At 36.1% G+C, this 17,056-nt stretch overlaps 1 protein-coding gene across 1 annotated transcript in view; it reads left to right on the top strand.

The window, feature by feature from the left end:
• Positions 1-17,056, top strand: part of LOC136857853 (protein TAPT1 homolog) — a 186,628-nt gene that overhangs the window by 83,722 nt on the left and 85,850 nt on the right. The window contains exons 3-4 of the mRNA XM_067136837.2: positions 4,248-4,345; positions 11,938-12,121. Of these exons, the coding sequence (XP_066992938.1) occupies positions 4,248-4,345; positions 11,938-12,121 (282 nt within the window). The remainder of the gene's footprint in view (positions 1-4,247; positions 4,346-11,937; positions 12,122-17,056) is intronic.

Raw genomic sequence — 17,056 nt, forward strand, 5'->3', positions numbered from 1 at the left:
ACATTGTAGTTACATACTGACTGAATTATCACATCAACTCTGGAGCGACCTAATGAATATTGAATCAGGTATCATTCTAAAAGGGGAATGAAAGTATAGGTCAGGAAGACCCAGGTTATGATTGATGAACGTGGTTAGGAAAATCATGAGGCAGCAGGACATGGCAATGGACGAGGAGTTGTGGAAAGACTGAGGGCCTGTACTACGACAGCCAGATAAAAGTGCGGTATAAATTTATTTGGCAGTTTGGACATTTATCTGGAAGTTCGGTTGAAAACGCGTACTACGACTTTTGTTTAGGTGCAATCTGGGAAAATATTCTCGAGTATAGCTATGCCGAAGTTGGAGAGGCTGTTAACGCTCTTATCTGGGACTTCGCTCCTATCGGGGACGCTACTGTAAAGAATCAAGATGGCTACACATCAAGATGAATCTACATCTGCATGATGCTGTGCGAAATTAAGTTGTTACAATGTAATCTATGTATATATTTATAAAGTATGTCATTCTTCCTGTCCAGTTATCACAGAATTCTTAAAGATGCCCCAAGCTAGCAAGTTGTTGCTACTGACTATATTACCAGTAGCACACTAGCAATCAGCAGGAAGCTTCATAGGTAGCCGTGGTCGTTAGGACAACATCGTTTGTTGCTATGCAGTTTTTCGTGGGTTCGAGTCCCAATAGTCTAACATTTTTTTACCTTCTAAATGATAGTCGGTTGGTAGGGTACTAGAGGTGATAGTTCACATTTCCTAATCATTAAAATGCTTGTCAAAAGCGTGGGTTCTATTCCAATTCTATCCGTGACGCACATGTGAAGTAAAGGTATACGACGTTGTTCATGGTGATTCGTCCGTCGAGTGAGTATGTTAAGGAAATTATATTTCTTTTACTTCATAACAACTTGCTACAAAAGTATTTACGCTAAAGTGAGATAAATGTTTGCCAGTTAGTTTCTTTCTTTTCAATTCAATGGGAGAATAGTAGCTTAACTACTTATTCAATGAGCAAAGAATAAATTGAATTAATAATAAAATTAATGATCCTACGCTGCATCAGTGGCATTAATTATGAATATAAACTTTACCTTCGCCGTAATGCGCATCCTCGTAAATAGTACTAGACAAAAAAAGATACATAACCTGAATCTTAACTTTTGCGTCCAGGTTACATTTTCAGTGTTTTCATTTTCTATAACAGTTTCAGTTTCGTTATACAGTTAATAATAATAATAATAATAATAATAATAATAATAATAATAATAATAATAATAATAATAATAATATGGCCTCAGCTACCATTTGCAGACATTTCAATTTGACGCCATCTGGCTGTCTGCTCGTTAATTTCGACGTTCCGTTTTTACTCTAGGTCCGCTAGATGGCAGACAGAGTAAACCGGATCTCTCTTGGGCATCTATGGCTGAGATTTAATTAATTTTGTCGGGTAAATACCAAATGTATCACCAGAGATCTTTTACATGCCGACATCGTACGACATGGAGTGTCGAATGGACTTTTTTCTGCCCTTCAAAAATCCGACTACCTCTGCCGGGTTTGAACCCGCTATCTTGGGACCTGGAGGCCGACACTCTACCACGGATCCACAGAGGCAGTTAATTAATTTTAACATTTCTTCGTATGTGTATATTTCAGTCCTATTTTTGACCTGAACTTCCACATTATAACTTAATAAGAGTCTGATATTGGATTATAGTAGGATTATAGTAATACAATTTCAAAAGTAATAGAGCTAAACAAACGAAAACACCAGGGAACACGTATACCACTGCGCTAAATTTCATTATATTTTCAGTAACCTTATTACCAACCCAATAAAAATGTTGCTACATCTTCCGCATTACAATACCACCGTTAAAATCCGTTGGTAGTACGCAAGAAAATATTTAACTTCTAGTTTGCAAAACTGCAGCCTACGTATCTGGCTGTTTACCTGACAGTCGTAGTACAGGCCCTGAATATATAGAAAAACCATATTTGCCTCAAGCTGGCTGTAATGAGGTTAGAGGATGATAGGGAGCAGTTGACATACTCTTGTAATTCATGTTGAATATATCACTATTATAGAGTTGAATATATTAAATTAGACCTGAAACGGTGAAGTATAGTGGGAAGGCAGGGATAAAATGGCTTCATAGAGTAGTAAGATTAGCATGGATTGGAGGTAAGGTACCTTCAGATTGGACAAAAGCAGTAATTGAACCTATCTATAAGTAAGGGAACAGGAAGGATTGCAACGACTATCGAGGTATCTCATTGATTAGTATATCAGGCAAAGTATTCACTGGCATCTTGGAAGGGATGATGCGATCAGTAGTTGAAAGGAAGTTGGATGAAAACCAGTGTGGTTTCAGACCACAGAGGGGCTGTCAGGATCAGATTTTCAGTATGTGCCAGGTAAATGAAAAATGCTATGAGAGGAATAGGCAGTTGTGTTTATGTTTCGTAGATCTAGAGAAAGCATATGGCAGGGTACTGAGGGAAAAGATGTTCACCATACTGGAGGACGATGGGATTAAGGGTAGATTATTAAAAGCAATCAAAGGCGTTTATCTTGACAATTGGGTTTCAGTGAGAATTGATGGCAGAATGAGTTCTTGGTTCAGGGTACTCACAGGGGTTAGACAGGGCTGTAATCTTTCATCTTTGTTATTCGTAGTTTACATGGATCATCTGGTGATAGGTATAAAGTGGCAGGGAGGGATTCAGTTTGGTGGAAATGTAGTAAGCAGTCTGGCCTATGCTGACGACTTGGTCTTAATGGGAGATTGTGCCGAAAGCCTGCAATCTAATATCTTGGAACTTGAAAATAGGTGCAATGAGTGTGGTATGAAAATTAGCCTTTCGAAGGCTAAATGATGTCAGTAGGTAAGAAATTCAACGGAATTGAATGTCAGATTGGTGATACTGTACCATATCCTGTCTTAAATTCGGCCTAACTGAGGGTAAAAGCGCATGGAACGTTCAGATGTGGGCAATAAAATCTCTACTTACTACAATATACTAAAAGTACTGGATATGGACAGAAAATATGTACATATGAAACTAGTGAATGAGAATACAGGTAATCGGGTATAATAGAATTTAACTAAAAACATGAATTAAAATCATTCTAATTTAATAACAATTGACAAATAAAATGAAGAACCGACAGTTACATAGTTCAATGAAAGTGATACGCACATTTACATTAATTGAGATAATTAACAATCATTTATAAATGAGAAATGGGTAACGAACCTGCGTAATATAAAAACCAGTTATATGGAATATGAATATGTTATGTTTACATATTTTACACAATTAAAACAAAAGAAAAGGGGAATGAAATTTTACATAATTACTACACAATTTATAAGGCCAAAAGGAAAGGGGAATGCCTCTAAAACAAAATGAGTATGACTAGCCACGAAGACCAAGTCATTTGAAATTAAAATTGGCGAATGGAAGAAATCTTGGGCAAACTCCGGAGGGTAAAGAAAATTTAAATTAAGAAACTACATTTGAAAGTTAAAACACAAAACATGAACTAAATAGTGCTTCCCTCGGAGGGCCGGGAGACCTGTCAGATGGAGGAGACAACTCCTCCCTTTGCCAGTCCAACCACAAAGACAGAGGGAACAAGCTTGTCTCTGGCCAAGTGGCCAGCAGCCGGAAAGGGTGAAATCGAGAAATATCCAATTAGCGCACCCGCATATCTTACATTCGCCAATAGGAAGGGATTTTATTTTGGCCAATGAGGGCCCGGAGAATTTGGTGAGAAAATACCATTCCTAGCTTCGAGAAATTTCCATTCTGATGTAACCGGAAACTACCAGAGGCATCTTACCAAACCCGGCACATGCGACTACACTGTGCCCCGGAAGTTATAAAGACAATACCTTTACAGAAAAAATTATCTACTCATAATAAAATTGCCGAAATCAAACAACCCTAAAATTATTAACATTTTTTCCTTAAAACACACATACAAAAAAAATTACCTTTCACGTAGTTTAACCTTTCACTTAGTTTTTGCTCTCTTTTTTTTTTTTTTTAATATTACACACAGTCAGTCTTGAGAGTAAAACCAATACAGTCAATCTTGAGGGTAAAAACAATTCACACATTTTACAACTATAACAACATCAAAGGTTGTTTTGCTCTAACATGAAGGTTTCTGTTTCTTTATGAATATTTTGTAAGAATTTGTATTAATGCATTAAATCTAAATGTTCTTGTTTTCAGTGTGCAGACTCCTTCCTTTTCGTGTACACATTTCTGCCCTTGAGATTTTTGTTGGCTCTTTGGGCACTCATAAGCCGGCCTCTTCGTGAATGTTTCGGGTAAGAATGCTTTTTCCTTTCAAGAGTCATTTCACATTGATTTATTTAATTTGTGGAATTAATATAATTTGTGTTAGTTCTTATTATGTCTACTAGGTTAAAATGCAGTTAAGCATAGGGCAAGCCCCTGTACCGAGGTTACAGCAGTGGTGGTGATGGGCTCTGGGGCAGAGTCCTCCTAATGTTTGGAAATCCATCAGACACAATATATTTGAATTGGTTTAGTGTTATTTCTAATATATAATGTATCAACTTGTAGCTGAAAAGGAGAATAGTTATGTCTCTTTTCATAGTTAACATTTGTCCATTTTTGTTGTGTCTTCATGGTTGTTACTTAAAAATCTTCCTGTTTTTTCCGTTAGTTATCATTGTCTATATTTGTTTCTCTTCCCTTTCTTATTTTACCATATATACACGAATACTCCATGCCATCAAATAATCTACGCACTCTAAATTTAGGAGAGAAAATAAAAGAAAGAAAATTGGCCTTGTGTTTCATTTGCAGTAAGTTAATCCTACATAATTATGTACTCCAAAAAATAAAATACCTATTTGTTTTAAGAAACACATCATAATCTTTAGTAGTACCTTTAGTTTTAAACTAGTTAAGCTTTCTGATGTATGTAAAGTAATAACTGCCCTCTCTCTTTCTCTCTGACTTCAAGGTAATACTGGTAACTCTTTTGAAAAAAAGCAATTGTGAGGATGTACAAGTTCCAATATTCTAAAGTATGGTGTTGATTTTATAATATGTGAAGCTTTAACTCATATCATCAACAGTTGCATACTGGAATCTATTTATCCCAATAAATTGAAGGTTATTAGAGTTACACCAATTTATATGAGTGGGGACCCATCTGTTCCGGATGGTTATAGGCCAGTTACTTTTGTTCCAGTAGTTTCCAATGCGTTTGAAGTTTTAATTAATGAAGAACTTATATCTTATTTTGAAAGTTGCAGTATATTTAGTAATTGTCAGTTTGGGTGTAGATTTGGTTTAGGAACTCTAAAGTTGCTACTCAATGCTTTAGATAACAAAATTCCATTAAAGAATTTGACCTTTCAAAAGCTTTTGACACAGCTTCTCATGAAATTTTGTTAGAAAAATTGAGGTCTTATAATAGTCCACTCTTAGTTGTGTAGTAGGTACCAAAGTGTTACATTTAAAAATTCAACGTCAGCATTAAAAAAAAAAAAAAACTATGGGTGTGATATAACATATCTAACAAAAACTACTTCAGAAATAGTTTACAATTAGTGTAATATAAATTTAATGTGTTTAAATCCAGGTAAAGTGTAAGGTTTTGTGTTTAGGAGGGTCGTACTTCAGTGAATTTTTTTGGAATTGACCCAAAATTAGACTGGGTTTGTCATGTGGACAATGTTGCAAACAAAGTGAATAATAATAATCATGTTATTGGTTTTTACATCCCTCTAACTACGTTTGACGGTTTTCGGAAAAGCCGAAATTTTGTCCCGCAGGAGTTTTTACGTGCCAGTAAATCTACCGATATGGGGCTGATGTATTTGAGCACCTTCAAATACCACCGGACTCAGTCAGGATCAAACCTGCCAAGTTGGGGGCAGAAGGCCAGTGCCTCAACTGTCTGAGGCACTCAGTCCGGCGCTAACAAAATTAATAAGAATTCTTTGGGCTTACTGAAGAGAACTGAAGAGATTATTTAAGCTTCAAAATAAACTCCATTAGAATAGTTAGTAATCTCCCATCTCAAGCACATTGCAGGCAGAGTTATAGATCATTAATAATTATGACACTCCCTCCACTGTATGCAATTCAAGGTTTGATTTATATTAAAGAAAACTACAGTCACTTCAATGAACAACCTTGTAATGCATGCCCATGACACCAAGAAACAGCATAATCTTCAAATTAACTGATGTAACTATACTAAGATTCAAAAAACTTTAGTCATATGGCCATTAAGATGTTTAACGCTCTACCAATTAATTACATCTAGGCAGTTGTTTCTGAACAGCTTTAAAATCAACATGAAATGTACCTACATTAATTGAAACAGGCTTGTATTCCTGCGATGAATTTTTTTAACTTGACCTTCTTTAGTTAGTCACTATTCACTGGTGATGGGCAACGCTCTCGCTCGAGACTCTCGAGACTCTAGCGAGAATCTCAAGACCGATTCTCCTGTGCTGCGGTCTGTGAAATGTTCGAGTAACTAGTGAGTATGAGCTTGATAGTATATCAACAGTTATTGCGTGAAATAACATTCTCATATGGAAATGCGTGTTCCGAGAAATGTTGTCAAAAGCCTGGAAAAGTACTTTATGTTCAACTACGAACCCCTTAATACCATTAATGAAAGTGAAAACAGAAAGTCAGTATCTTAAACTGTACAAGACGTTTGAGGTGCACATCTTAATAATTTAAAGTCTATCAAGTTCCACCTTTTCAATACTAATACAATGTTGTTGGATGATATTTACAACATTATTTATTATTACAGTACATGTTTCGGTGCTCTATTAAGTCACCATCATCAGCTGATTTAGAAAATGTGAAAAAACTTGGCGATATAAATATTAAATATTAAACATAATATTGTCATAATTAATTCATACATATACATATTTACAACAGAATATTTATTGATTAAATCCTAAACATCAATTATGTTATATTAAATTTCCCTAATATGTAACAAGAAAATTCTTGTAAGTCATAATTCTAAAAAAAAATTCATCTGGTTGATGACTTGTCTTAAACATTCTTTAATGTCTGAAATCCTATGCTCTCGTGCTGTCTAATTAGAATGCACACTTAAAATTGAGGAATTAAAATTGCATGTAGTGTATTTGATGTTAAAAATGTTCATTTCCTTTGTATATTAGCTGTTTTTGTTGGATGAAATTCATTATATATAATTGTTGAAAAATGAGCCGTCTTCTTATATTTGTTAAGTACTAAAACTTCGTATTTTTATTGCTTTGTGCGTGGTTGGAACTGTAATTTGTCCTACAGTTGTTATGCGGAATTATCTTCTCAGTTCAATGGGAACCCTGCAATGATGAAACCCAATATTAAAAAGCGAGAAAATTGATAAAGAAGCTGATTAAATCTAACTGTTGATATGGTTGACTCACCTCTACAGCTGTGTATTTCGCGTGACGGTTACCGCGTGATGAGTGTGTGTGCTAGTATCTTGTGCTGTGTGACGCAGCGCTAGTGAAGGAGAAGTAGGGGCAGCAAAGGGGATGTTTCTAGAGACATAAACTTTTTTTTACAGAAAACCCACACAAACTGTAGCCACAATACGAAATGATTCGATACACCCCTCAGCTCACAAATGCGCGTCTTATAACAGCTTGGTGAATCGCGCTTTAAACATACCAATGTCCAAACAAAACTTGGACAAGGAACTAAATATCATTCGAGCTATGGCTAAAGCCAACGGTTTTAAAGAGAATTTCATAGAACGAATAATAAACAAATTCAAATATCGTCCTCAAATGAGCCTGATGAAAAATAAAACCAGAAGCTAAGGAAATCGCAACCTTCACGTTTAATAAAGATGTACATAGAATTACAAATATTTTCAAGAAACGTAACATCAGGATCGCATTCAAGACAGATAATAGAAGTACAACAGTTTTACATAATGCTTCAGTTGTCAACAAAATCAACCCATATTCTAAATCAGGGGTATATAGATTTGAATGTAATGACTGTTCAAGCGGATACATAGGACAAACTGGGCGCAGCTTCAACGTCAGATATCAGGAACACCTTAACGCTATAAAATATCACAGATTCTCAGCGGTAGGTCAACATATTCATGAGTACAAACATAAGTTCACAGACATTGATAAAGACCTCGAGATCATGGAAATACTTTCTAAAGGACAGAAGCTTGACATTACTGAAGCATGTCTAATACATATTGACCAATACTATAACGCTAACCTTAATCTAAATGAAATTTCAGAAAAACCCAAGGTACTGTTTGACATTTTGATTATATTACTTAAACAAGCTAAAAATTCCAGAAAATTCAAATGCGTTCCGAATGCTACGTAACAACTTTGCGTACTATTGTCTTCGTCCACAACGCCCCTCGGACCCTCTCCTAAAAGTTTATGTTTCTAGAAACATCCCCTTTGCCGCCCCTACTTCTCCTTCACTAGCGCTGCGTCACACAGCACAAGATACTAGCACACACACTCATCACGCGGTAACCGTCACGCGAAATACACAGCTGTAGAGGTGAGTCAACCGTATCAACAGTTAGATTTAATCAGCTTCTTTATCAATTTTCTCGTTTTTTAATATTGGGTTTCATCATTGCAGGGTTCCCATTGAACTGAGAAGATAATTCCGTATAACAACTGTAGGACAAATTACAGTTCCAACCACGCACAAAGCAATAAAAATATGAAGTTTTAGTACTTAACAAATATAAGAAGATGGCTCATTTTTCAACAATTATATATAATGAATTTCATCCAACAAAAACAGCTAATATACAAAGGAAATGAACATTTTTAACATCAAATACACTACATGCAATTTTAATTCCTCAATTTTAAGTGTGCATTCTAATTAGACAGCACGAGAGCATAGGATTTCAGACATTAAAGAATGTTTAAGACAAGTCATCAACCAGATGAAATTTTTTTTAGAATTATGACTTACAAGAATTTTCTTGTTACATATTAGGGAAATTTAATATAACATAATAGATGTTTAGGATTTAATCAATAAATATTCTGTTGTAAATATGTATATGTATGAATTAATTATGACAAAATTTTGTTTAATATTTAATATTTATATCGCCAAGTTTTTTCACATTTTCTAAATCAGCTGATAATGGTGACTTAATAGAGCACCGAAACATGTACTGTAATAATAAATAATGTTGTAAATATCATCCAACAACATTGTATTAGTATTGAAAAGGTGGAACTTGATAGACTTTAAATTATTGTGATCTCAGTTCAATACGGAAAATAAGATGAAGTTTCTTACGTTTAGTGCACATCTTAGCTGAATAATCCTGCATAATTTGTGAATAACTGTAGATCGGATGTACACCTACCTGGGTACTAGAGGCATGCATTATTCAAACGTGAGATGGGGGGGCAAGATGTGCCTTTCGTGTATGCAACCATAATTACGCTTGAGTGGAACATGTAATCTAAGATGCCCAAGTTTGCTCCGGTTCTTTCGACAGGTGGTGACGGGAAATGCTCTCAAGACGGATTCTCCAGTGCTGCAATTCTGTGCATCGTCCCAGTAACTGTGAGCGTAAGCTGCATAGTATACCATCATTGTTCTCATATGGAAATGTGTGCCGATACATTTTGTCAAAAGCCTAGAAAAGTACTGCGTGTTCAACTATGAGCTCCTTAACCATTACCGAAAGAGAAAACACAACATCACTTCCTCATTCCGTAGGCTTCTGAGGGACGTGAAGTTCCCATGCCGATCTCACAATCCTCTTCCATCCTTTTTGATCTTGAGCCCGCTCTTCCCAGTTATCAGTTTGGAGGGATCTCCTTCTTCCAGGTGCTTCGGATTCTTCCTGAAGGTCTTTTCCGATTAAGAGATCCCTTGTATAGATCTACTGGTGCTCTGTTACCCTGCATCATCAGTACATAATCTGTTGGATTCTGTCACACCCATTATAGTGTGTTGTTGAGAGAGGGTGTAAATCTCATAATTAGATCTTTTCTGCCAGCTTTAAGAGATAGGATCGTACCATGGGCCAAATATTTTTCTATAAACTTCTATAAACTTTATTCTCAAAGACGTGCAACTGCTGTTGCTCATTTTTGGTTATACTGCATGTCTCGGAACCATACAGAAGTACTGATCGAATGATTGTATTGTAGGTAATCATTTTTGCATTCCTCGTCAAAAACTTAGAGCGTGACACAATGTCAGTATCTTAAACTGTTCAAGAGTTATTTGAGGTGGACATCTTAGCTGAATAACCCTGTGTAATTTGTTTATAACTGTAGATAGGATGAACACCTACCTGGATACTTTGAAGTTGTCGCCAGGATAGCTTCTTGTGATGCAGGCCGGGCCGGAGGTGTTCTCTGTGACGATTCCCGTTCAGTGATATGTGTTTTCAAGTGCCGGATCATCCCAGAATTATTTTTGCTGATGTATTGTACTTCTTTTGAATAAACATACCAGCGGGCTGTGTTATGTGGCATCTCTTCAAAATAACCTACATCCACGACTTACGTTGCGTTTCGGACATCGTCTTAAAAATTGTCTTGTATAATTAGACACAGTTGCACATTGCACAGTCATATACTGAAGTGTGTATGTATGTTCAGTCTTCAGCCCTAAGGCTGGTTGGATCCTCAACAGCTCTGCCATCAGCTGTCATAGATGGCCTAGGCATCACTGAAGAGGCGTACTAGGGAAATGAGGAATGAGGTAGTTTCCCGTTGCTTTCCTCACTGAGCCAGAAGTTGCTATTACATATCAGTCTGCCATGCCCACTGAAATGCATGCACCAACCGACCCTATGAGCAACATTTTCATACCATTCATAACAGGGACTGGCTGCAGAAGGAATGGCATTACTAGCATCGCTCATACCTCAGTCACTTTCATATTGTCAAAGCCAAGCATAAGACAGAGACAGATCAATGAAAGTAACAAAATTACTCTAGTCCATACCAGAAGACATAGTGCACTGTAAACACTAGGTCCTGCCAGCAAAGGCACAAAGGCACAGTACCTAATTATAATTGCGAATGCTGTATAAAATCGTCACCAAAATATCAATAAACACAAACAGTGGTCATATGACATTGAATGTGGGGTCTGATGACGATGTACATCTACTTGTTGAAAGAATTGGAGCAAAACTCAGGCATTTTAGATTGCATGTTCCACTCGTGCATAATGGTGGTTGCATGTGCAGCAAGGCTCATCTTGCCCCATCTTGAGTTCGAATAATGCATGCCTCTGGTATCCAGGTAGGTGTTCATACAGTAGCTATCAGTTTCTGCACTTAGCCTACTCATTCATGTACTTATTGCTGCATACAATGCCAGAGTGCATATCCTTTATAATTATGTTTTTCTGCATCAAAATAGACCTCGGTAGAAATGAAAGAAATGAAATCCCTAGTCGAGGAGCTCCTTTAGATGGGCGTTGGTTCCCCAGTGGAGAAAATGCCACTTTAATCCAGAATAAGGCATCTGTTCTGCACGTTGGAGGTGGCAAAAGAAACACATCTGTTCTCCAGATTAGGGTCGGCCTCATTGAAACCTGGCATTTAGTTATAAAATGCCTTTGGGGGTGAGCACATCATAATAATAGCCTGTATGAAGCAAAGTGGATCAGGACAAGGAGAGGGCAAAATGGAGGTCAGTGATGATTCACTGCCTAACCCAGGAGCTGTCTGGACGAGGGTGATGGAATATTATTATTTCTCAAATTTTTAAAGGCTCGGCATAAAAATATAACTTACCAGTATTACTTAAGGTATATTAGCCATGTCTATTGTGTGATTGTGCCTGATCTTTTGTCTCCTTTTTTAACTTTGTTCCTTAAGATGCTGATGAACTTTTCTTTTTACATTTTCTAGCTTTAAGGTACAGAAATATAAATCCAAAGGTGTTTTGAAGCCTGCTGAAATATGTGATCTGCTGAAGGCTTGCATTCTGATAGTGTGCAGCATGTTGATGTCTTACATTGACACGTCAATGATGTATCATCTTATCAAGAGCCAATCTGTTATCAAGCTTTATATCTTCTTCAATATGTTGGAGGTATGGTCATTAACTCACAAATGTTAATAAGATTACCTTGTCAATTTTTGTTACATGATTTTGTAGAACATTTGGTATGGTATTTCAAACTTTAGTTTAATATAGGCCAGGAGCATTATTAGAATTCTTGCCTCATGCTTAGTATTAAAGCTAATATTAATTTATTTGATTACATTTACCCTTAACAACTATTTTGCACCTACTTTTCAGTTACCAGTATATATATTGATTTTTGAGGATGAATGATTGAATGCATGCATACATCCCTTCACAACAAGAAGCAGCATTTCTCAAAACAAGACTGACGTGTAATTAGGTAATTCCTGAAAGGTTTTTCTCATAGTTATGCCTGTCTTTTCATCTTGCTATTATTATGGATCTGTGTAGGAATAAGGATAAAAACAGAATTGTTCGTTTGATTTTAATTCAATAGTGGGTGTGTGTGTTCCCTGATTATAGATAATTATTATTTTTGTTGTTGCTGCTACTGCTGTTGCTGCTGCTGGTAATATATATTTTGATTTTAAATTCTTGCTACGAAATCTGCAGGTTGCCGCAAAGTCAAAGAGTACCATACAGATTTTGTTAGGTATGAACCTATTATTTTTACAAATTTATTAATCGAAGAAATAAAGAAGCGAGTGATAATTTTTTAAGGACCATATGCATGGTTCCCAAAAATAGAGATTGAGTCTTTCAGTGCGCTAATTGCAATGGTAGTGATGAAGGTTTTTGGAAGCTCGAACTCCATACAGAAGTCTACAAAATGTTTCAGAATGCTACCTCTCGGTCCCATTATCAAACCAGTGACTGATATATCTCTAAGATGATACGTTGCTTTGAAATATTGAACAGTAGATTCATAGATATTGTTCTCTCCATTGAGTTTCTCAGGTTGATTGACATGAGTCTCAAACCTTATGATAGGGTCTGTGACATATCCTTGTGAAGAATTTTACTCATAGGCGATACTGTCTATTCGCCGATTGCTGCCATCACAGGAGAGACCATGGACTTCTTGGTATACGTTGAATCCCTTATCCTTTAGAGCATTAGTGGTTTGCCATGAGAGTGGGCTTCCAGTACATGAGCAAGTGTTTTGAACTTTCTATGGCGACACAAGACCTGCCTGGTACACTTCGTACAGCTGGTTCATTAGCAGTCATCTTGATACCCTCGCTCTATTAACTGCATGATAGTCCTTTATGGTCCCGGATCCACAAGTTTGCTGTTGTATATTGCTTGCAGAGGGAGCATGCCTTTCCCTTTGTGTTCTTTCATAGCCTAATTCTTAAAATTTTGAAGTCTCAGCACTCCCCTCTCTGTGTGAGTGTCTGTCAGGATCTAAGTGTAAAAAGAGAACACAGTAAAACCACCGCAACCAATCAGGAGTACATAGAACACATCACTTGTAAACTTGAAATTCGGGAAATGAAAGATGAAGACACTAAAAGTGCCATTGACAACCCAAAATTAGTATATGATCTTCAGGCCATACTTCAAATCCCTTTCACAGGTGATTGCCAGATTTATTATAAAAGGAAGCTCTCTCTTTATAATTTCACAGTGTATGATTTATTGAAAAGTGGAACTTGCTTTTTATGGGATGAGACCAACAGAAAGAAATGCAGTGCTGAAATCGGTAGCTGTCTATTTAGTTACGTAGCACATCTGATTCCAGAAGTTGAGCATGTAATCCTGTACACAGACACGTGTGGTAGACAAAACAGGAACCAAAACATGGTGTCTGGTCTACTGTACGCCATGAATACATAATTACATCCTAACCTGAGAATGCTGGACCTAAAATTTATGGAAAGTGGCCATAGTTATCTAGAGGCCAATACCATTCATGCCACAGTTGAAAGGATGAGAAAGCATTTATACTCCTCATGAGTTTGAAATTGTCATGGCAGTGGCCAGGAAGATTTAGATCCATTGACAAAATGCATAATGCACAACAGAAAAAAAGATGCCAACAGCAAAAAAATCAATTGGTTATGCATAAGATGGTTTCAATTTACACAAGGTAGCAGCTTGGTGAAGTTTTAAGTATTCTGTGAAGGACGAATTCCGTGAGATGCAGGTTAATCCTAAGAGCATTAAATGGGATGGAATCACTCCTCAACCAAAATACAGACAGCTGCTACCTGTATCACTTCAAAAGAAGAAAGATTTGTTAACTATGTTGAAAACTGGAGTCACCCCACCTGAATATAAGGAGTTTTACAAAAGTTTACCTTCGGCAAAGTGAGTTTATGTCTAAGCTGTTTCAGCAACTGCAAGAATGGATGAGACAAATGAAGAAGACTAGATGACAGTAAATACCCTTTGGATCAAAAATCAGTGCAAAATTCTATTTCTCTTGCTTGCGATGCATGAAAATAGCACCTGTATTCACTTCATGCAATAATGCTTACTTTGCACAAAACTTGTTAGGTAACACAGTAGTTTTTAACGTAGGAGACATTTGATTTTTATTTGATTTTACTCTAAAAATTCAATTTAGTAATAATCCTACATTCCATAATGTACATATTTCTTAACCCTCCAAGTGATATGAGTCGTTAATAACGACTCATTTATGCCTTTGTGAAATGACAAAGTCGTTATTAACGACTCATTTCTTTGGAGCCGTGTTGCTGGGCAACCATTTAATGAATATCGTCAAACTTTGCACTAATCAATAGTTCAGTTCATTGGCTATTTCGATTCATCTAGCTGAATTATCGAATAGGTCTTTTCGCTTATGTACTGACTAAAACAAATCTTAGTGTCAGTCGCTCGAAGCGTCACACCACATGGCAGTGTTCTAATGTTGTTCTACTTCATTGGTTAGTGTTTCAATAAACTAAAATGTGCGATCCATGTTGTTCTGATGATATTTAGGATATGCTAGAAGAAGATTATGAAAATTATGTTTTCAGTGATGACAGTGATTTGCCAGGTGACGAAATACCAAAAGCAGTTTCTTTGAGTGGTGACTCGTCAGAAAACGAGGATGATAAAAAGAAAGCGAAGCTAATTCTGGTGCCCTAAGTGTAATTGTGACATTCATCCTACTTGCAACCATAAGTTGAAACACTACTCCAGGACCATGGTAAAGGGGAGGAAAAAAAAAACTCTTGCAAGTGACTCAAAGTAAAGAATTATGCCCGACGAGATGTACATAGTTTTGGTTTTTTGTACATAACTTTCTGTTCTTTAGTTTTACAGTAAATATGTATTCTAAGTCTTTTGTTGCTAACAAAATGGTGAACATTTTATACATTTACCTTTTGTTTCGATCTTTTATAGTTTTAAAGCTACGTACAGTGAAATTTGAAACATTTTTTTTCAAAAGTGAAAAATATAATTCACCACCCACAATAAAATGGAATCAAGGCATGTACCCAATATTATTACATAATCACATTCTCTAGTTTATGCTGAACAAAATGATATGTAATATGATATATTTTACTCTCATTTTGTATTATTATTTGTTTACATAGTTTACGCCCACATTGGAGCACTTAAATCAAACCCAAATACATTTACGTTAACAAAGAATTAACTGAAGATTTAGCTTGCATCATCTTCTTCCTTTCCCAAAACCTCTTCATTCTGGCTGACCTGGCTGCCCTTTCTTCATCAGATATGACATATTGTTTGTGTCATTTTGTATTTTTTATGAATTTGTAAAAGAAACTTGTACTAAGATGTTACAGTCGCTTATCACTTAAGAGGATTTTACGTATCACTTGGAGGGTTAAATTTAGATGAATAAATGTATCTTCTGTTGAATTTATTATTCTATTCTATTTATATTTATTTTATTCCATTCTGTTTATTATTCTATTGAATTTATGACCTGTATTATAATTTTACAAGAAAAGGCAATAATATCATATGTCCAATAAAAGTACGTTAACTAGTGCTCAGTTGTTCCATGTCCTGACATCAGCACATTTGGAAAGAATGCATGCAAATTTTTAACATAAATTGATTAGAAAAAACTTCTGAAATATTATTGTACCTAAAATGTCAACACCACCATATGGTATCGAAACACGAGTTTGAAACTTTGTTTTTGCATTTCCCACAATTTATGAAATTTGGGCTTTGTACTATTGTGCATAGCTCTGTTAAGCGTACTTTGAAATGTGGTGGTCCTTTTGCTTTATTGTTTCTGGATGGCGTGAGTCCTTTCTTATGGTATTGAGGGTTTTGGTTGGTTTTCTGTATATTTTATATGATAATTATTCGTTATCAATTTAACTACTCATTTTATTATCCAACCAGTGACCTGGTCCTGAGCAGACTAGTTAACAGGGTGCCCACATGTGCCTTTAAAGTGTTCTTTCCACTCATAACACGTGTTCTGTGCCTTCTTCATCATGGGCAGACTGCTCTCCAGCATGAAATTTATGAAACCAGCGATGCACTGTACATTCTGAAATCAAGTCTACACCTCATCCTGTCACCACATTACGGTACTTTTCTGCTGCCATAAGTCAGAGTTTGAACTTAGTTAACAAAATTAACCATAAATCACCTTCCCAACCTGTTGGCTTTTAGCACTGTAACATGTGCTTTGACATTTGAAACTGTACTTTGTATTACAGTACATGAAGGCTACCAGTTGCAGTGACCTTGAACGTGTGTAATACTTGTGCAGTAGGAGTCGGGAAGAGTTGAATGTGAATTTTTGTGTTTGAGGTAATTTGAGGAATTTGAAGATGTGCACTTAATAGGATGAAATATGCCATTCATTGTTTAAAGATATTTTTGTTCTAGATCTTAAACTCTTGTACTCTAAATTGTGTTTGGTCAACAGGAAGATTCACAAGGGCACCACTTCCGAAATATGTGTGTAAAAATATTTTCGAAGACTTGGATAAAATTTGTAAATTGTGCTCTTGATTTTAAAACTCGATATAACCCTAAGTGGTT

This window comes from Anabrus simplex, chromosome 1 (genome assembly GCF_040414725.1).
Source record: "Anabrus simplex isolate iqAnaSimp1 chromosome 1, ASM4041472v1, whole genome shotgun sequence".
NCBI lineage: Eukaryota > Metazoa > Arthropoda > Insecta > Orthoptera > Tettigoniidae > Anabrus > Anabrus simplex.